We start from the raw sequence: 22,922 nt of genomic DNA on the forward strand, positions 1-22,922 counted from the left end.
GCTTCTTGTTCCTCTTTTTCAAAAAGCCCCCCAACCTTTCACTTCAGAGACCTCCATCAACCTACTATACTGCATAAATCTTGTTTCTCTGTTTAACCCCGAATGCTTCTCCACATCTCAATAATTACTCACTAATCAAAATGAATCTCTATTATAAAAAACTGTAATTCTAATTGGGCATACTTTAATTTCATGGTTGCATTTACTCCCTTATACATGAAGCTGTCTTCCACAGAAGATCATAAAAAGGGACCTAATCTGTCTGCAAATTTATCAGACTGTACTGTGCTAAAGTCGTGAGCTTTCTGAATAACTTTTTTCTAACAGAATTCAGTGAAATTTTGCTGGCCAACAAGCATTTGAAGAGTACTCTTAAGCCAGTAATTCTAAAATGTAAATTAATATCAGTATGCCTGTGAAGTTCTTACAATATCCATAAGACAACAGACTCCAAAAGATTTTTAGCATATTTGTTTTGAGGAAGTATCATAAAATCTAACGCGCATGTTTTTTTTCTGCTAAGGTATTTAAACACAGTTTAATGCATGCACTCTTTCCTCAGGAGTACTACTGTTAGTACCAATCCCTCTGGAAGATTGCCTTAATGAGCAGGGTAAGCAAAATCAAAGTACTGCCTATATAACTGGCTAGTCATCTGTGTAATTACTAATGTGAAGATTCCTTCCAAACGGACTGTCAAAAATTGCTCAAAAAAAAAAAAAAAGTGCTTGTGTCCCAAGAGGTAGGATGGAAATTACAGAGCTGCAGATTTCAGTTTCAATTTCTTTTTTAATGCATTTTAGTGGTTAGAAGCAAAAAATTGTAATCCTGGTTAACTAACCAGGGAAAGGTAAAAAGTAAACAAGTGGTACAAAATCATAGAATCCTAGAATCACCAAGGTTGGAAAAGACCTTCAAGATCATCCAGTCCAACCGTTCACCTATTCCCAATAGCTCCCACTAAATCATGTCCCTCAACACAACATCCAGCCTTTCCTTGAACACCCCCAGGCTCGGTGATTCCACCACCTCCCTGGGCAGTCCATTCCAGTGCCTGACCACCCTTTCTGAAAAGCAATACTTCCTCATGTCCAGCCTGAATCTCCCCTGCCGTAGCTTGAAACCATTCCCCCTGGTCCTATCACTAATGACACGAGAGAAGAGGCCGACCCCCAGCTCACTACAACCTCCCTTCAGGAAGTTATAGAGAGCAATGAGGTCTCCTCTGAGCCTCCTCTTCTCCAGGCTGAACATTCCCAGCTCCTTCAGCCTCTCCTCATATGGCCTGTGTTCCAAACCACTCACCAGCTTTGTTGCCCTCCTTTGAACACGTTCCAGGGCCTCAATGTCTTTCGTGGAGTGAGGGGCCCAAAACTGGACACAGTACTCAAGGTGCGGCCTCACTAGAACCTTTTGAGCTGGAAAGGACCTTTAACAATCATCTAGTCCAATTCTCCCACAACAAATAGGAGACATATACAGCTAGATCAAGTTGCTCTGAGCCCCATTCAGCCTGACTGTGGATATCTCCAGGTACACCTCCTCTCCGAGCAACCCATTAGTGCCCCTCACCACCCTTATAAAAAATGTCTTCCTTATAACCAATCTAAATCCCTTGTCATTTAGTTTGAAACTATCTCCCCTCCTCCTACCCCAGCAGACTCTGCTAAAGAGTCTGTCCTCTTTCTTCTTATAGCCCCTCTTTAAATACTGAAAAGCAGCTATCAGTTCTCACTGAAGCCTTTTCATCTCCAGGCTGAACAGACCCAGCTCCCTCAGCCTGCCCTCACAGGGGCAGTGTTCTGTTCCCTGGATCATTTTTGTGGCACAGCGGGTCCAAGCACCTCTTGTACTAAGAACTCCATAACTGGATGTGCTATTTGGGAAGAGGTCTCACCAGGGCAGAGCAGAGGGGCAGGATTGCCTTCCTATGCTTCTGATGCAGCACAGGATCCAGCTGGCTTTCTTGGCAGTAAGATCACGTTCAGCTGGATCATGCTCAACTTGCCATCCATCAGTATTCCCAAGTTCTATTCAACAAAGCTGCACTCCATCCTTACACCCCCCCAGCTTATACTGATAGCATGGGTTGCTGCAAACTACGTGCAAGTCCCTGAACTTGGATTTATTGAACTTCATGAGATTCACCTGGGCCCATTGCCTGAGTCTGTCTAGGTCTCTCTGGATGGCATCTGGTCCCTCAGGCATTTCAGTTGCGCCACACAGCATGGCATCATCCACAAACTTGCCGTGTGCACTCAACCCCAGTGACAATATCATTGATGAAGATGTTAAAGACCACTCGTCATGGTACTGATCCCTAGTACTTGCCATTGATCTCTAACAAGACATCAAGCCACTGACCACCATTCTCTGGATACTATCTCACAACCAGTTACTCATCCATCAAACATTCCACTCATAAAATCCACATCTTTCCAATTTGGGGAGAAGGGTGCTATGGGGGACCATGTCAAAGACACTACTGAAGGTGAACATCCCATATCAACTCCCTTTCCATGGATGATCTGCTCCAAGGTCTTCCCCAGCACCAGGGTGAGACTAATATGTCGGTAGTTTGAAGGGTCATATTGACCCTTCTTAATTTGAGTACCCTACTGCCCTTTTTTCCAGCCACCTGGGACTACACCTAACTGACATAATTTTTCAAACGCCATCAAGAGTGCCATGGTGATACAAAAGTGAATTCCCTCAGGACTCTGTGACACCTACAATAAAATTTCATTTGCTATATATGATTGAACGTGGGGATTAAAATACAAACTTACATTATTGAAAATATGAAAAATAATGACTTTCATGTCTGTTGGTTCATTTCTTTCAAGTGTATCCATGCTCCTTAAAGGTTCAATTTTTTACTACGTATTTAATTCTTCTACTGATTGGTATGAAAAATTACCTCCTCTTTCAGTGCATGTTTCTTCTGCTCTAAACAGATTTCTTTAGCACGCATCAACTGCAGAGTCTCCTTAGAAACTGCATACTGAAGCTTTTCCATACGTTCCACTGCTGCTGCCCATGCTGCCTTACCAAATTTCTTCTGGTCTGCTCGCATTCGGTCATACACAGCTACAGAAGGGGAAAAAAAAGGTAAACATTTTATCAGTCTTCTCTTCAGATCTCTATAATGATTCTACTGTAGGGACTGTGAACATGTTTGTATCCAAAAACATACAAAGTTCTCTTAAGAGAAGTCATTCTACAGAGTAGTAACCTTCATATTTGAGGTTTAAGAATTCTTAGGATTCACATTAGTATGTAATTCCATATTTGTTTACCATTTCATTATTATAAATCCAATTTTTGTTATTCAGAGAAACTATTCTGAACACATATTACCTGAATGTCAGAACCACAAGTTCAGAACTTTTGACAACAAAAATACAGGCTATTGTTACCATGTGGTCTTGAAGTGCATCCCAGGTTCCCCCTGCTTCTGAAAGCCTCTACCATAAGCTACTGAAATCTCCAGTTTCCCTTCACAAATTGTACAGTGCAGTCATAAATTTAATGCAGAGTGAAATAAGAATTCCAATTTAAAACAGAATTTGAGGTTGACTTCAAATGCAATTCAGAAAGAATAATGAATTTAACAAACCTATTTTTGTTAAACAATGCTTTCTTTTTAAACTCAAAATAAAGACTGCTTTATGGGATAATTATATAACAAGGTACAATCATCCCTTAATGTACCAAGTTGAACTAGAATCTTTTAAAGAAGCCCTCAGAGTAGCAACAGTCCCATATGTGACTCAGGATTTCTCTTCCTGAGCCCCAGAAAAAATTTAGGCTAACATATTTCAGATTTTCACCATTTTTAACATACAGAACAATCACATAATACTGATCACACTTAACTTTACAGAGCAAAAGACAGGGAAGTTGCGCAACCAAAAATAGTAGCATTCAGTCCCTAGGTGTCAGAAAATACCAATCACTATTGTTAGAGAATAAATATCTATTTGCTCTCATGTTTTTTTTTCCTCTGTCATCTGTTCTTATGTATGATCTCCTTATGATCAGCAGGAGGCCAAATAAAGCAAACAAAAAAAACTAACCTGCACACCTATGTTGTACATTTATCAAAAAACTCCAGGCATTTCATTTTTGCAGTGTCCTTCCCTACAATCCTGACAGCTGTACATGAAAACATTACATGAAGAAAATACATAAATAAAATGAAAGGAACTCTAAATACACTTATTAACTAATGAGGTGTTTCACTTGCCACATTTGTCACATTAAAGCAGAAGCTAAATACCTTTAGAATTTGCTCTAATTAATATGTTTGAACTAGTTTAGTCCCTTTTTCAGGTAAGATGAAGTTTCATATTAACCCTAAATTGAATTGTTTAAAAGTGATTGCTTCTTTTGAAACAGATCTACTCATGGAGATGACAGGAAACCTACCCATCAAAAAAGACTTTCTTCCAGGGTACAGCTCATTCATGTATTTGCACAATCACTACCACCAAGGCAAAGAAACAGACAGGAACTTGCATTCAAGCAGGGAAAAGAGTGGGACAAACTTCTGTCAGCAGTAGTGCACAGTCGAACAAAAATAGAGAAAGCGAAACTGCATCCTGAGGTTTGTTTACACTAATTAACTGATTATTTTGGTTAAAACCATACAAGAATAAGAGCACAGATGTCTGCGCAAGCCATATGTCCTTGCTTAACTACACTGACTCATTTAGTAAAACTATGTGAAACATTTATCTATGAAGACTTTCAAACAGAGCTGCTTTCAGAGCAGTTAAAGCTGAGCGGTTGCTTAGTGTTCAGAGCTATAAAAAATTTTACTGGAAGGCAGCGAGGAAAGGAAAGGGAAAAGCAATGGACACTTACTATTGTGGTTTGCCATATCCTCTGCACAAGACAGGATCCATCAAGGATTCCATGTTTCCTAAATCTTTTGCAAATGTAATTGCCACTAATAAAATCCCACCGCAAAGCTGGTTGTGGAATTTAAAAATTTATATGCTTCTGCTATATATAAATATATACTGCTTCTGATGGCATTCTGTAAAAACTTATTTGAGAAAGATTTCAGCATACACAGAAATAAAAAATAAGAACAACAACTGCATTTTCCTCACAGAGGTTTGATAAAAAAGTAAATCACATGGTACTATACAGAACATGATAAAAGATCTTTAAAGGTTAATGTTTATTTTAAGTACAGGATAAAAGAAAATAATTACCTTTCTGTGCTTTAGCTGTTATTTCAAAGTATTTAACTGTAAGATCTTGAATAGAAAGTACAGCCATGTGGGCTTTCCTCTGCCAATCAGCATCTTCTTTCTGCAGACTCTCGATTCTTCTGGGGCCTAGGTAGTCATTCTCTATTGAGATCTGAAAATAAATCAGACTGTAGTTAATAATACTGCTTGCTTCTGAACAGTGATCAGATTCAGGCTAAGAACAAAAGAAAGAAAACAAAATAGCAAAAAGAGAAAACTACAACAAATCATCATGGCTTTTATTCAACAGGAAAAAAAAAAAAAAAGTGTTCCTTTCCGTTGAAGAAGTACAGAAGTACATTCATGGCTTCATTATTACTCTTACTAGAAGCACAACAAACTCAAATATAAATCTGATTTACCAGTAACTTCTCATTAAATACCATATCCTCAAACAACAAGCATGCTTTATCCAGGCTTTCTCCCAGCCTGGAATATTCCGATCTGAAGCAAGCGAATGCTCTTAGATAATAATAAAGATGGAAAAAGGGGATGTCGTGGGATGCTGGGAAATAATCATCAGTTTTAGGAATTCTTCTTTGTTTTAACAATGACTTCAAAAATATTTCCCCAGTGACTGGGAATTTAAATACTTTTTCCATTCCTAAAATGGAAGCAATTTCAATTCTATAATAACTATTTGAAGACAGCAAGAGAACTGGGATTTCTTTTAAAGTAAAAAAGTAGCTGTCTCCCCCTACCTATTTTTTGTACACACTTCTTAAAAAAGGTTGAGGTTGGTTAAGCACTGTAACTGAAAAAAAAAAAAACAAAAAACAAAAAACAAAACAACAACAAAAAAAAACAAACCCAAAAAACCACCACCTAGATTTTTAGTAGACATTTATGCTGGAACCTGCAATTCCAAAGCCTTAATTCTGAATATTTTTTCATTTATGTTGGCCAAAAAGACACCTCAATACTTCAGACAATAATCCCCAAACTGAAAACTCAGTCTTCTGTGCAACCAAATATTTAACCTGAAGTTCTAATGTCTCAATGTCAAAATGTCTCCTCCCAGTTTCATAGAGCTTTGGTCAAAAAGCCATTCCACTTTGTAGTTTCACTACAAATAGTAGGCTTTTTAGTGATTGTTCAGAATCTACCTCTGCGTATCCACTTATCTCATTTCTTACAGGGATGATCGTTATAAGCAAATATATATAGATAACTTCTATCCTCAAAAAATGTTTGTAGTAGTTTTATACAGTATTTTAATCTACCTCATATATACATTTCATATTTCTGAAAACCCTAAAAAGGCAACAGGCAAAATAAAAATGTAAACAAAGTGTAAGTGAATATTAATTTTTTCTTGTAACACGTAATCCAATGAAGCACATATTTATCATGATTTCCATACATAATGATTATGAGTGGACAGGCAAGAATTTTAAAATAGCAGTCAAACCATAGGTATAAATCAGATAATCACAATAAAAGTAATACAGTTAGAAGCCTTCCTTTAATACTCTTGGGTAGAAATTACATAATTTGATGTTGAAATTGAAATGGGATCAACAAGTATTGTGAGTAAAATTATTACTAGACATCACTTCTAGAAGAATAAGAAGCCACAATATAGCATCTCCTAATATTTCTTCATCCAATTTTGCCTGCCAAAACATTATTTACACATGGCACAGGCTAGAGATTTAGCATCTTTTAATACTATTGTATCCTTGTTCCAGAGATCAAATATTTACAAGTAAGAAAAACAGGAAGCATCTTTTCATTAACTGCAATCCCAATTACATCATCTATACTATCATCAATTACATCATCTATACTATCATCAATTACATCATCTATACTATCATCAATTACATCATCTATACTATCATTCAAACTGTGGTTATTCATTTGACAAAGTACAAAAAAATCTAAGCAGCTTTTGCCTTAGCAGCATTTGTGAAAGTACTGATGACCACAGAGATGGAGACCAGAGTACACCGCTTGTCCCAATCATCATTTGTCACCTGTGACAACCAGAGGTATTTGAGGGTCGCAGCAACAAATTTGGATAAGAAAGTGCAAGAATAAGAGACAAGAGTCTTGGGTATCAAGAATTTCAAATGAGCTACTGAAGACTGAGGTTCCTGGGCTGACTCCTGGAGCAAGAATCCTCATCTATGCTAACATCTGTTTGAGACCATGCACTATGGACATTAGCTGCCAGCAGAACACCTCTTAGACCACTCAAGGTGCAGTAGAGGTCAAATGGATCAAAGAAGATTCAGGGAAGTTGACTGTCCTTCTGTAACGCCCAGAGCTTCGCACTGAGCAGCCAAAGATAATCTCATGCCATTGGAAGGAAAACAAGCAATTCACATTACTTCCTCGGAGGACATCATTCCATGGAAAGCATACTCAGCCAGAGGGACAGAAATATATTCACAAAGTACATTCTGCTCTGTACCCTAAAAGATAGGCGATTGCTTCTCTGCTTTTTTTTTTTTTTTCCCTTCCCTTCACTTTCTGAATGCTCACACTTTAAGAATCTGTTTTGGTTTCTGGTGTCAAGCTCTCTGCCACTCTCCTCCACCCAGCAAGGCTTGGGTAGATGTGCCCAACACAGAGATTTCCTTTCCTGGGCTTGCCTGACATGCACCCTGTGGCCTCTGGGAGCTTCTACATTGGCCTGAACACGCTCCAAAGCTCCCCAGAGGAAAAGCAATCTCTTCTCATCCAGACAGCACGTTCCACCTGATTCAATCTCTCCATCAAGGAATGCAACAAAGAAAAATGCATTACTGAAAATAAGATACCAATGTAAAAGAAACTACTGTGTTAGTAAAACTAATCTTTTTATAAATGTCTCTTTTTATAAATTTACATATTTATAAATCTCTTTTTATCTATTTGTAAAAAAAATAGATGTGAAGGAAATAATTATCACTCTGAAATTAAAGGAAGATCTTCTGTCCCACTGCATTCCAATTCTGTCCACAATGCATCTGCAATATATTTAAGATTCATTTTTCTCACTGCACATCTCTACTATGCCAGCACCTTTTTGTTTTCATTTTCCATTGAAGGACGAGAGAAGGGCCCCACAGTAAAAGATGTTGAAAAGGCCTTCACAGGAACTGGGGATATAGATAGCTAGAGGTAGTTTACAGAAGCAAATATGTAGAGGCTGTTAGAAGAATGGGGATTGCAGACATTGACATCAACAAGGGGGGTAGAGAACATAAAGACAGGAGTTTGAGAACAGCCCGAGGACGTCCAGCAGGGAGGTGATAAGATGTCCTCAGGGCAGGCTAGAATAGGATCAGGGGCTGCCCCTCCTGCAGGGTCATAAGTTTACAGCCAGGAAGACTTGTTTCTTCATCCCACGACCACCGGGAGGAGACCCCCAGGACTCACTAGCACACCTGAGGGGAAGGGTCTGAATGCTAAGGGGTTCTTGGAAATCTAATGAATATGTATCCGAATTCCTGGAAACAATTGATTATGTATTAGTGTTCGGCCTATATCCGTAGAATGCTTTTTCTTCATGGTGTGCAAGTTAAGTGGATCTATCCCCCTTGCACCTAGCGTTTCCACACTGCTGGTATAAACACACTTGCTCTATACCCTTAATCTGGCTATAGAGTTTGATTTCTGCACATAAACCATAAAAGAGCATTGGTCATTTTACCGATTAACAGAAATAGGGAACACAGTGCAGCAAGAGAGGACCTGGGAGTGCTGGTGCCAGCAGCTCACTGTGAAACAGCAGTGTGCCCTGGGGGCACACCATGAGGGCAAACAGGGATGCTTTAACACAGCACAGCCACACAGTCAAAAGTAGTACTTTTACTATTGTACTTAGCACTGATGTGGCCTCACTCTGAATACTGTGCACAGTTCTGGGCTCCACAAAAGAGAAAGGATGTTAAAGGCCTTGAAGGCATCCAGAGAAGGACAACAGAGCTGATAACAAGGCAGGAAGGCACTTGATATGAGGAGGTGCTGAGGGCACTGGGATTGCCCAGCCCAGAAAAGTGGAGGCCAAGAGGCAACCTCAGTGCTCCCTGCAACTCCCTGAGGAGGGGAGACGGATGTGTTCTGCTCCTGGGAACTGATGGCAGAGTGGGAATGGCAGCATGGGAACTGCCAGAGGAGGGCCAGGCTGGGCATCAGGAAACAGTTCTGCGCTGTCAGGGTGGTCAGGCACTGAAACAGGTTTCCTAGAGAGGTGGTTGATGTCTAATGCCTGTCAGCATTCAAAACGCGTTGGACAAAGCCCTTATTCATACACTTAACTTTTGGTTAGCCCTGAACTGGAAAAGCAGTTGGACAAAATGATCTTTTATGTCCCTTCAAAATGAATTATTTTATTGTTTTGTAGTGCTAAAGTAATGGAGTTGGAGAAGACCCTTAAAATCAACATGTCTGACCACAGAAGTAACTACCAAGTCTGCCACTAAACAGTGTCCCAGTGTGCCACATCTGTATGTTTTTTAATTGCTGCCAGGGATGGTGACTACACCACTTCCACCCTATGCAGACCGCTTCAATGCCTAAGCATATTCTCTACAAAAAAATCCTTCTTGATATCCAGCCTAAACCTCTCCAGATGCAACCTGAACCGTCTCATCACACCTTAAATTCCTTCTAATAACCATTTTCTCAAAAAGCACATTTCACTTTTCTGCAATAACTGCATTCATTTTGAGAAGAACCATTGTAAAAGTCTCAAGATAAAATCAGCTAAGATAATTTTCTTTTCCTGAAGATGAATTTTCTTTTTAAGACTTTCATATTTTTCAAGTTTTACTTTAGATTATGCTTTGAAAATAAAAAATATATATATATATTAGTTCTGGCTTTCTCAAGTGATTATCAGTGTTACGGTTTTATGATTTTTGGTTATCAGTATTCCATGTCATAACATCATGTAGTACACTGGGAGTTAAAGAGTTAATGCTCCAGTTCTGGGCACCTGTCTGGAAGAGAAGAACTACATATCCTCAAGGACTTTGCGTTGTGAGAGGAGATATAACCCCTGGCAAGGTCACAAGACCTTCCCTTTTTTCGGCTCTCCCTCATCCCTGCTGCTCGACTGACTGTGCGCCTCACCTCACCATTATGGTGAGGCCTTTCCTTCTTTCAGACGCGCTCTCTCTCTCATTATATTTATTAACTTCAATTTAATTATACTGTATTATAGCATGTTATCTTGCATTCTGATACCATATTTAGTAAATTAGTTTGTTTCTCCTCAGATCACTGCTGCTGTTTTTAATTATTCAGAGTTCCCTGTTTCCCTTTTTCCGGAGGCGTGGCTCTGTGGATCCCTCTGCCCTGCCAGTCACACAATTGGGTTGAACCAGCCCATAAACCGCTGACAATCAGAAAGCACACTAGAAAAGGAAGAAAATGCAGAAGCCGTCACCATCAACACATCATGTCACCTCTGACTTCCATGTGCTATTTTTCAGGGTAAAAGAGCATAAAAACATATTACTAAACTGAATAGATAAGCACCATAAAGAAAAGCAATTCATTCTTCAAGGAAACAAACTAAAATGAAGTCCCAAGTCCAGACTGTGAGCAAGTGAGAAGGAAGGGGACAGAAAAGTCTCCTCTTCACTGGAATATGCTTTTTCCCCTGGAAAAGTTCACAGACCTTGCTTTAACGTTACACCTTTTTCTCCCCTTTAAAGGGCATAAAATAAGATTACTGTGATACTAGAAACACACTTGCAATTATAAGATTTTGTTAAGTTTTCTACAATATACATCACCTAAATAGAAAAATATTTAATGCTCTCAAGTATTTTCCACCTCTGACTGAAGATAGCTAGGAAAATAATGGAGGAGACTGGCAAAAAATAGACTTAGTCCAGATCATATTTATAGCCTGGGCAAGGATCTGTTGTACACCTCTCACGCTCCATTTGTTACATCCCTAGACAGAATTGCAATAGGCAGAAAAGGAGAAAAAACAAAGATGAAACAACAGCAGGCCATTATAAAAAAAAAAAAAAGATAAGTTGAGGGGGTGCTACATATAGCAGGAGTCACAGAAAAAGAGGAAAACAGCTTCATACACAAGATTATTTCACCTTCATTCTTTAGCTACCTTTCAGATTCCAACAGGCAGGACAACTAAAACTACAGCATGCTGGATATATTAACAAGAAAGTGTGCATTTCATTTTCCTCATCCACTCAGGGACAAAGTTAGTCTCACAGGTTTTTAACTTAAACTGTGCTCTCAGCCAGTTAAATTAAAACACTCAGCATGATTTCCCAAAATGTGTTCTAATTTTCTGTGTAAAGCTTTAAAATTCACGTTACAGCTTCACTAGTTTTATCCTCATTAATACTAGAACGGACTTTAATGTTAGTATATCTAAATCAGCTTCAATTGGAGGGCTTGATCCTCAACATATCTGAAGCCTAGGACAACCAATACAAACTGTGGAGGTTTAGACTTTCTGTATCAATATAGAGGAGAATAGCAGATGTCAATAAAAACATTGGCAGTAAACGCAGTAACATACCTAAAAGCAAATAAGATATTCACACACACACAAAGACAACTAAACAAAATTGTCACTGAACTGCAAGTTGCAGTAGTGAACGTTTTTTCCAGAGCTACAAAAAATGCTGAAAAATAAAGAAGTATTCAGAAAAGGAAGTAATAAAAGATTAAAGTTCTATCACGAGTAAATACTAGGGCTATTCAGATTGTTGAGGTTTCTTCTTTTTCTTCTATATATTGTCATGTGCCTGGAAACGTTAAAATCGCTAAATTAAATTAAAATATTTTATACTGGCAATTAATGGGACTAAGAATGTGTACTTTGAGTTGTGCCTTCCCTCGATTTATCCTTCATGCATCATAATTTTAAATGCATTTCTTCATTCTCAGACAACTTCACTGACTGAGTTCCAGTTAGAAAAAAAAGTTCTGAAAAAAAAAACTACCTAGTTATTTCAAAATGTTTAAGCTTTAGCACGTCAGAAAGTTGCATATTACATTTACCGATGAAAATAACTGGATGTATTTCAATCTTCAGTAAAATAAAAATGCAACAAAATATGAAGCACATGTACATCAAGAATTCATCAAGATAAGGCGGACAATTTTTATATATATAGATACAATGAATAATAGTAAAATTAAAAAAAAAGTAAAACCCTTAGGGAAGAAGAAATCTGAAAGAATATATATGAATACCCAGGAACAGGATTAATGAAAGTAACTGTAGTAATACAGCAAATAAAGCCAGTAAAGATCATGAAAGCTGTGAAAACTTGTTTCAGAGTACTACTGAAAAAGGACTAGACCTAAATCTATTTACAGAATCATAAAAACTTGGGACTTGTAAAATTTACACAGTGAGCCAGTTTGAAGGGCTTTTTCAAAGATCTACCTTTGAAGACCTTCTTAAGCCCTTTTCCTCGCCTTTCACAGCCACCTTAACACTGCCGCAATGTCTCTGCCTTATTTCTTTCTCCTTCCCCATCTTCAGCTTAGTAGAAGAAAAAACTTTAAAAAATATCATGCATTTCCAGTTCATATCCTCCATTACTATTACTGCTGCAGCAATACAATCTGATATTTTGCACGTTCACAAGCTTTTGTGTTTTCATCAAAATGCCTTTTTATTAATGCATGTTATATTTGTGTCTTTTCTCACTCTTTTCCCTAATACTTAGTTCTTCGGTCAGATACGAGGCTGTCCTGGCCTGTAATTATCATTAACAGTTGGTGAACAAAAAAAAAATTAACCCACAAAGTGCAGACAGAGCAATACCTCCTCAGCTTCTGTCACTGAACAGCTTAGAAGCTTCTTGAGCTGATGGCTAATCTGAATCACTGTTAATAGCCAATGAGGGACCCACCTCCTTCTGAAACATGTATATATCTCAGCGTCCATAATTAAACTGGAAATTATTGCCAAAGGGTATGTGAGGTATGTTTAGTAGGAGTTTAGGATTCTTCTTTTTTTTTTTTTTCCCCTTTGTTTGCAGGCTGTTTTAGTAATGCCAAAAGTTCACTGACAGGGCCCTTGATTTCGTGTGTGCACGTAAAATAGTGAAATCATTCAGTATTTCCTTTCCTATAACTTTAATGAGTTACAGAAACATATCTTACACTAACTACATGCTTTGAATGACAAAAATAAAGCCAACTGATTGATCTGAGATTGTTGATATGAAAATACTTTTACCATCCTTATTGCTATTTTGCAACTATTCTTACTCTACAGTTTGTCTTTTGGAGACAAACTAAAACTTCTATGTTCAGGACGTGAGTACACACAGACAAATAAAAAGTATTATGCACTTTTCTATTTTTTCCCCCCCATCTACAAGTTCAAAGTTCTCCTTTCATCTTTAAGAATGCTGAATGGCAAGTTATTGTCAAAGAACTGAGGTAATTCTCATACATTTTTTTGCAAAATTAATAGTTAAGTGCATACAAACGTACATGCAGATTCTAATATGTTATCATCACCAGTTTGTACATGCAATGTAAAAACTGTATTGACAACTTTACCTGTCACTTCATCATGCAATTATAAAAGAAATTCCCCAAAAAAGGCTTTTGTCATTTTCTATATATCAGTTGATTTCACAGTTGAACATACAAGCAGTCTGTATTCTATTCAACTTGCACATAGATTTAAGTGATTGAATATATGTTACAGTTTTGTAGCAATCTCATGCAAAATGTTCAGTTTCCTCATCACTTAGATTAGCAGCTGCCCAGCTCTAACAAGCTTCCACTGTGTGCACAGAATATGGTGTTTTCCCTTCTCTCCTGGAAGCCTGCCGGCCTGCCTCTCACTTAACTTTCCAGATTAACAGCAGAAATTCAACACCCAGATACACACATATCTTAAAAAAAAAAAAAAAAAAAAAACAAACAAACACTGTATGTTCTGCACCAAAAGCAGAGGACACTAAACACTTTTTTCAAGGACTACACGTAAAGCAACTCATTTCTTCCTGATCTTATTCTGTTAACAGACAAAAAACGAAACTGATTAAACTACTCAGTAAAAAAACAAAATCCATAAAAGAAACAAACTCAAAACATGTCTATGCCATGTTATGACATAATAGACATAATGGCTCAGAATACAAGTAGTTGGAGAATCTTAAGTCCTCTTGCCTCCTTCCCTCATTCTATACTCAACTATAGACAAAAACATACTTGTTTTTAATTGAAAGTAGTAAAATCAACATTGGCTAGCTGAATAAGCTCACACAAATTGACATTTACACTAAAGACTGAACAAAATAGGCCCATTTTAGCTGCTATGTCACGATATTTCTTTTAAAAGACAGAGGGCTACAGTCTATTCAACTGCATAGAAACTATGATTAGTAAAAGTACTTCTGTGATGCAGTAAAGACACCATTTGTTTGTTCTGGTTAAACACTTGAAAGAAAAAGTCTAAAGATACAATTTTTATTTTTAGGCGAAACATTATAAAAACCAGATCTATCAAAATCATATTCTTCAGCTCGTCATAATATTATACCTCCTAGGAAAATATACTGTTAAAGTTTTACAACAAACTAAATACCTTCAGCATGCTTCTACTTTTAAGTGTTTCACAACATAAGTTTAGAATCTACTAGCTTCTAATGGTTTATCAGATTACCTCAGAAAACTAAAATGAAATGTAATTTCCCGCAGAACCTTGTAAAATAATTAGCAATTAAGAAGATACTGTGCAACACTGTTTATATTTTATGCATTAGTACCCCTCCGTAATACATATGTTTAATTCCACCGGCTAAATTCAACAATTAAAGCGTTTAACATAGAAATGTAGAAATTAAACAGGTAATGGTTAAGCCACGTGTTAGAGATGTCCTCACTGCAAAAGCACTCCTCTGAATTAAGGAATGAGAACAGTTAATGGAAAAAACATCACTATGCATACTGCATAATAAAAGTACTTGTTAATAAACAGTAAATAAAAAGCATGGTTTTCCCATGAATGAGAAGTTCATTGGCTTTTGCCATACCTTTATCTGTTGTCTTCTAAGCATTGCAAGTTCTCTCATATCTCGGAATGGTTGAAGTAAGTACTGGTAGAGCTCTGTGGTAGCTTCTGCAAGACTGCTGTAGGCCTCATCCTCCATCTGATACAGTTCAAGCAGCTCTACCATGCTTTCTGTGTTTTTGTGTTTTTCCAGTAGCTATAAAAAGAAAAACACCAATTTTAATGAACGTTTTCAAAATTCCTGCTGAAAGCAATAACAGTTTAAAAAGTACTTTTAGCCCATCTCTTCTCTCCTCCAAAAATCCTCACTTGGACAGACCAAATAAGAAAGTCTCAATTTTCCTTTCACATCTTGAATTTAGCTAATCAGATAAGATCACTTCTCTGACAACCTTAACCCAGAAAGTATGGCATTCCTATTGATTTCCTCCCTACAAAAATCACAATAAATAATAAAAGAGTACAAAGAGCACAAAAAGTAACATATTCATCAGATAAGCTACTTCAGATGTTTCCCACTTCCAGATGTAGTAGGAGGAATGACGGGGAAAAGTAAGTCAGAAGACAACTCAGATGTTAAGATTCCTAGCTCACCTATTACTTCGTACCTACATAGCTTCATTATATTAATGCTGCTCCAGACACAGACAGAAATCTATGAACGAAACAGTGATCTGCATTTTACCCAGATAATTTAGGCATGAAGATCAAATCCAGAGTGTCTATTAGATATTTTTAACAAGGAAATCATAAATGTATTTTAAAATTTAATTAATTTTTTTTTTCAAAACATGTGTTTTCATTTAAGGAGACATCCTGTCAGTTCCTCCTTTCAGATCTTCTGAAGTGGAAAATTTATTCATTGCTACAAATCTGCTACAATGTATGTTTTTAATTTATGTTTGCTTTGCATCTATTTTGGGCATCTGTCTGAACGAACCTCACATGTTGCTGAAAATCTTTTACCATTTCCAAAAATATATTCAACTGTTCAGCTATACTGATCTCATACAGATATGTGGAGTAATTGATGTGTTCACCAAGTCAAGATTATCTGAAATAAAATCTTCTCTTACTCTCAGACCCTGAAAGTGAGTCTCTTGTCTTTTCCTTCACCACCTCAAAAGCCTGTACTCACAGTCAAATGTTTAATTAAGCACAGATTCAGAAACTGCAGAATAACCATTTTGTATCTTCTCTGCAGTCACGTAAACTGGATTCTCAATTTATAAGAAATATTTGCTTTATACATGACTGCATCAAGCATGAATACTGGAAAACAAAATAGAGGGAACTGTAGATGAGAAAGTGAATCTTTGATCAATAATTCTCTGGCATCTGATTTATCTGTATCCCACAACTGTCAAAAGACATTTTTTACCACAGTAGTCTACTCTGTTCCATTATGTTCATACTATTCTGCTGTGTTTGTTACTCAAAAGAAAAAAAACTCTAATACAAATTTTGCATCTGATGATCCCCACCACACTGCGCCAATTTCTCTGAATCTCTAAATATTGGACAAGATTAAGAAACAGGAATCAGAGAGGCTTGTAGTAGCTTAATTTGCTCACTGATCATTGATATGATTGACAGATGACAAGCCATAAAATATTTCCCTCAGCAAGGCTTGTTGGAGATGAGAGGTCTGGATGAGACTGTAGAACAGCGATGATGTTTCTCATCAGCAGCGTGACAGTTTGTTCTTTCACCTAAACAGTTCCGCCTCAGAAACTGTTCCTACTCCAGGCTCATTCACTATGCCCTTCTGCTGACTGCCAGCACGTGTAATAACCTGTGGTGTTCAAGTTCTCGATGAAGGTATTGGGCAGTGTTCTGTGGTTTGCAGTCCATAAAACTAATGTTTTATGCATGTTCTGTGCTAAACACACACAAATGAACCTCCAACTGAATGGACAGCAGTCAGTCCAGGCACTCAGGATTTGACTCCTAAGTTTCTGCAGACTACACATTATTCCAGCAGTTTTAGCCTTTCAGACTATTAAGCCACCACTTCCCTAGCTCTTCTTGCTGCTGCTAGTGTCTGAAAATACAGCTGCCATACTCAAGCCATCTCCTGTTTGTACCAGGCATATCAAAAACTTTCCTGTAATCCCAGAGCTGTAGTTATTTCTCTATCAACGTACTGAAAAAAACAAACCTTCTTTTCTCTCAAGCCAACTGTTCCAATATATCTATAATACACTATAATGTTAGCTTTCTGGTAGTGGCTTAGGCTGTATTAACTGCTTACTGAGTACACAATTTCATTTTAGGATGCAATCCTATTGTTTTGTAGATACACAAACTATACAGGGCAATAAAGAGAAGTAACAAAAATTAGAAAAAACATATCAATATCACCCTTTAAAAGAGTATTTTAAATAATCAAATTTAAGGATAAGAGCAATACAATACAGTTGGTTTTTTTTGTTTTTGTTTTTCTAATTATTTGCAGATGACTCTTAAGGCCTTTGTGATAATTTTGGTATAGTTGAAGGCAGTCACAGCTTTGCAGAATTAAGACTAAAGAGGCACCAAAAACTAAAGATTCATTTCAAACGTATGTCCATCCATACAGTGCAAAGGTATTTCAGGACACTGGCAGCATGCATCTACTTACAGTGCTAGTTATTCAGAGAAAATTCCATAAACAGAAACGGGACTGATATCGTAATGAGGTATCCTGACACTCGTGGATAAAGCAAGTAAACAGGCATAATTTCAGGGCCTTGTCCACATTCGATTTCATTTGGTCTGTTGCTGGGATTCCCCTAATTCTACGCCTACAAATGCTTCCCAACTTATTCAAAATACCCAATCCTCAAGGAGTAAACTCTTAAAAACAAATACAAGCAAGGGCACGTTACGTTGTTCACAAACACATATTGTTGTCTTAAATTATTAACACAAGGCCTTCCTTCATTCCTACAGCAACAAACCACACATGCTGCATGTCCTGTGCCTAAGACAGACTTTTTTTTTTTTTTTTAATTAAAATGGTGATGCAATTTCCACACAATTAGAGTTTCAATAAAAAGACAACACTGGAAAGCTGATTCAGAGACAACCAAGTATCACCTTCTTTGATTTACACCGAAGGGCCATCAAACACGGATATTCTTCAAAATAGGTAGGAAAATTACCTGCCTCTTAATACAGACCACACACACCTGCCTATTAGCACATTTGTATAAAGGCTCACTCAGTCTGCATTTGAGAGGAAAAAACATCTAAATCTCTTACAAAGGCTGCAAATCAGCTCAAAAGCACGTATACACTTTCTTTCATCAGATCAATACCATAAAACTGTTGGCTCAAATTTCACTTGAATTAAAAGCTACATGAGGGAAAGATGAGACTGAAGAAATATAAATGATCCAGTTTTGGAAAAGAAAAACAAACAACGCAGAAATTATGACCTACATTTGAAGTGATAGTTATGATACGCACAATCTAAGGGTATAAAGAGAAGCATCAAACTACCCTCTCCCCTTTTTTGTAACTGATGCGGTTACCACACTCTTCACCAATGCAGTGAGGCATGATAGCTTTGATTCTCTTAGTAGACATGGCCAGTAAGACAATGAGACGCAGAGGCTGGTTTGTTGTTATCAGTCCTAAAGGGGAGAGCAGACAGATGTCATTAGCTGTGCCCTCCCATTCTGCTCTACAGTGCAGTCTGAGGGAGCTTTTCCTGTCCAGGAACCAAGTCAGATGAAGTTGGAGGGTTTTTTTTGTTGTTGTTGTTGTTTGTTTTTGTTTTTAGCTGGCTGCCATCCAGACAGTATTTAGACTATCAGATAACGTTAATCCACTGAATCCACTGAATTAATAATGTCATAAGAAAAGCCTGGCCCCCCACAGCCTCACAGTTAATTTAACTGTGCATGTTCCAATTTTCACGCAGGAAGTATCTAAAGGATCTAATTTCTATTACAGAAATACAAAAACTCAGCTATTACATTTTGGTAAGGCAGAGACACTGGTTAAGCTGGCCAAATGCCTAAACCAACTCCAGCACCTTAAAATTGTACGTTTTCCAAACCATTAGTATAACATAAATGAACAATTTCTGTGGCATATTTTATGTCCCACCAATGGTTAATTCTTAACACTGACATTCAGTGTTACCATTCATTTACTTTAACCACTTCAACACGAATATTTTTACTTCCACTTTTTTTTTTTTTTTAAAGATATTATTTAATGAAGTGGGTGGAGGAGGGCAGAGTAATATCCTGTACAGGCCTGACTAGTGCAGTAACCATTCAATACTGTATTTATTTTAAGAATGATGTTTCACAGATGTTATATTGTTCACAACTAAATGAATTCATGTATTTTAGGCAACTATTATGCAGATAAACTCCAGTCAGCAGGAAACTTTTTTTTGCCCTGATTTAACTGCACATACACTTCCACTATATACCAAACACTATTTCTGTCTACAATATTAAAAAAGATTTTGTCCATAAATCTTTAAAATCTATACAGATGGCAGTGCAATTGTGTGAAAGTCACCTTCAGCTAGGCTACTTCAAAGTCATCAGTGAAAGGCTTTTTCTTACATTACCTTTGCTATTATTTTCAAAACTTTCACTATTTCTATTTTGGATAATCTACAAAAACTCTATGAACATACCACAAAACCAGCTGCAGCTAAAATGAAAAGTAAATATCTCAATCCCTACCTAAGTGCACACACAATTTTGAAATAATAGTAATTACAGAATAGACTATCATAGAATCATGTAATCACCAAGGCTGGAAAAGTCTTACAAGATCATCCACTGCAAATGTCCACCAGTCACCAATAGTTCTCACTAAACCATGTCCCTCAACACAAAATCTAAACATTCCTTGAACACCTCCAGGGTCAGTGACTCCACCACCTCCCTCGGCAGCCCATTCCAGTGCCTGAACACTCTTCCAGAGAAGCAGTATTTCCTAATATCCAGCCTGAATCTCCCCTGGTGCAGCTTGAAGCCATTCCCTCTAGTCCTATCACCAGTTACACGAGAGAAGAGGCTGACACCCAGATCATTACAGCCTTCCTTCAAGCAATTTATAATTATTCTTCTATTAATTTCAGTTCTCAAAGCCTGTACATATTACTTGCCAATCTTGCCAATTCCAGGAATAAGTGTACACATTTTTAGTGTATAATTTGAATATTTGAAATAACAGATAAACATGCACAGCTTTTTTTTTTTTTTTTTTTTTTTTTTTACAGGCATATGAATTACAATACTGCAAAAGAAAGGAAAAGTACTTTTAGATGCTCCTTCCTTCCCACTAAACATTGGTGCTATGTAAAAAATACTGAATACTCCTGCTATAAACTTGCAGTAGACTTCAAACAATAAAAATAAAAATAAAAAAAAATCTCCCAGAGCACATAGAATTTGGATACAAAGTTTTAGCAACTAATTTTGAACTTCAACCTCTTACATTAGAACATGTTTTAAATTGTTTCTGTTCTTTATTTTCAAGGTGCCTTTAAACAAAAACCATTCTAGTTAATGCTCATAACCCACACATGCATCTTGGTGACACAAAATTTGTTCTACACGTAAACAACTCTTCTCTCTTACAGGTGCGTTCCTTTAGTAGTTAGGTTAAAAGATCAGTCACTTCTAGGACATCCTTGAGGTTGGTGGCCCTGCCTATAGCAGAGAGGTAGGAACTTGATGATTCTTGTTGTCCCTTCTAACCCAAGCTGTTCTATTATTCCATGGTTCCATGACATTCAGATGTTTGCATGAGCACACTACCATCAACATCCTCGGCTTTGTAATACAGAATGTCAAGTTGCAAAACTATAGCTGACAAACGCATCAGTAACCAACAAAGCTTGATTCTTCAATCAGATCCAAAATATATTCTATTGTTGAGATATAAATCACCTAAGTGAATACAAAAGTTGGACACAGAGTTGGAATAGCATAAATAAATCACACAGTACTGCTCAGAACTAGAGGTGTAAGAATCACCATTTCACCTCATCTGCCTAAGCTCTTAAGACTGGAAGAATATACAAGTGAGTGAGTTATGTATTAAACTGATTTGGAAACCACAGGTTATAACTGCTGCATAAAGCAATCCTCCATCCACTGAGTTGACAAAAAAAATCCAGGTGTTTTCCCCCCCCCCCCCCAGTCAAGCTTTAGAAGTTACAGGATTCAAGTCCACACCAATGCATAGCAAAGGTTATTGTCTGGATTTTTAAGGAAGGAGGATTCTGAGTGGCTGTCTGCAGAAGGACTGATCTGAAGTAATAATCAAAACTAACAAACATAAAACACACAACAAACAAGTTTATCAAAATTTGCAGCTAATTTATCAAACAAACACTGAATACACACAAAGCAAAAGACAGCAGCAGAAAAAAAGGTACTGGGAACTAAAACATGTTTTGTTTAAAATCTAGTATATAAAATGCAGAACTTCTGTAAGATGTCCCATACTACCTTCCAGGAGTATGGAGAGCTGCTCACATCAACTAAGGCACTTCATTTTAAACTCCATTTAAAACTGTCTTTTAGCACAGCACCTGAGAGAACATTGTAAGCCTAGGACAGCAGGCTGCAGACTGACCATTACAGTCTCTTTTAATTTGTGCTCAGGTTAGCAGCTCCTGGGACAGCAACAATCACTAAGTCCATTTACACCACTTACCAAAATGCACCTCACTGCAATGCTCTACCTGTAATTCAAGTCAGCAGAACGGAACTGAATTATTGAAGGAAAACTGAAGCAGTATTTTAATGCAGTCAACTGAGCCAAACATTATTTTCATGCATGCAGTGTTACTGAACAATGCACTTTCTCTCCTTCCACTCAACACTCTAAATAGAAATCTTAGCAGTACATTCCACATGGAACTTGGAACATCACAAGGCTCGTTTGCAGCTGCCAACTCTGACAACAATGTATGGCACACAAAATCTCTTCCTAAAAGCTGAAGAGGTGCATGTCAACAAGTAAGTAAAAACTATGTATCTCCTTCTCTGTGAACAAGACAAACATAGGCACAACAGCATACTAAAGTTGCTTTAATTTTAAGACATTGAAGGTGGTACTTGTCTGATCACTTTGCCATATTCCATGGTGTGGCTGTGCCACTCCCAAATTACACTGTTGCATAGTGAGTAGCCATAAAAGCCAGGTATTTGAATTCAGTATATTACTTTGAAACAATACAGCTACAAATAAACTCCATAAATCATGCAAACAAAAGCTAATTATATAGGACTGCTAGGCATTTTTCTGCTGTTAAGAACAAAGAAGTACGTACTTACACTGCAGTGTAACTTGAGTAAAATAGATGCAAGGTAAATACCTTACTTCAAAGTTAATACAGTAGTCTGGAACTCTTTCACTTTGGAAAGGGTTAAAATAACTAAAACATAAAGTCACTAATGAATCACCAATCACTTGGAACACTACAACTTTGAACAAAAACTTCTACACAACACCTCACCCTGAAGGCTTGGCAAAGAGCTGTCATGTACTAATGAATTCTAAGGAACTTTTTCTGCAGTGGCCCAATCCCATCCCCCCCCCTCCCCTGCAAAAAAAAAAAAAAGAACATACGTGATGCAAAGGGTTCATACTGTGCCATTATATAGATCAATTTTTGGTCCATGAACACTATCCTTCCGTGCAATGCTAGCTGGCAGAAAAAGATA

General features: G+C 37.4%; 1 protein-coding gene across 1 annotated transcript in view; it reads right to left on the reverse strand.

The window, feature by feature from the left end:
* Window positions 1-22,922, reverse strand: part of JMY (junction mediating and regulatory protein, p53 cofactor) — a 63,983-nt gene that overhangs the window by 30,370 nt on the left and 10,691 nt on the right. The window contains exons 2-4 of the mRNA XM_048932398.1: window positions 15,251-15,424; window positions 5,226-5,376; window positions 2,921-3,090 (exon numbers count right to left, since the gene is read on the reverse strand). Of these exons, the coding sequence (XP_048788355.1) occupies window positions 2,921-3,090; window positions 5,226-5,376; window positions 15,251-15,424 (495 nt within the window). The remainder of the gene's footprint in view (window positions 1-2,920; window positions 3,091-5,225; window positions 5,377-15,250; window positions 15,425-22,922) is intronic.

This window comes from Lagopus muta, chromosome Z (genome assembly GCF_023343835.1).
Source record: "Lagopus muta isolate bLagMut1 chromosome Z, bLagMut1 primary, whole genome shotgun sequence".
In the NCBI taxonomy this organism is placed as follows: Eukaryota; Metazoa; Chordata; class Aves; order Galliformes; family Phasianidae; genus Lagopus; species Lagopus muta.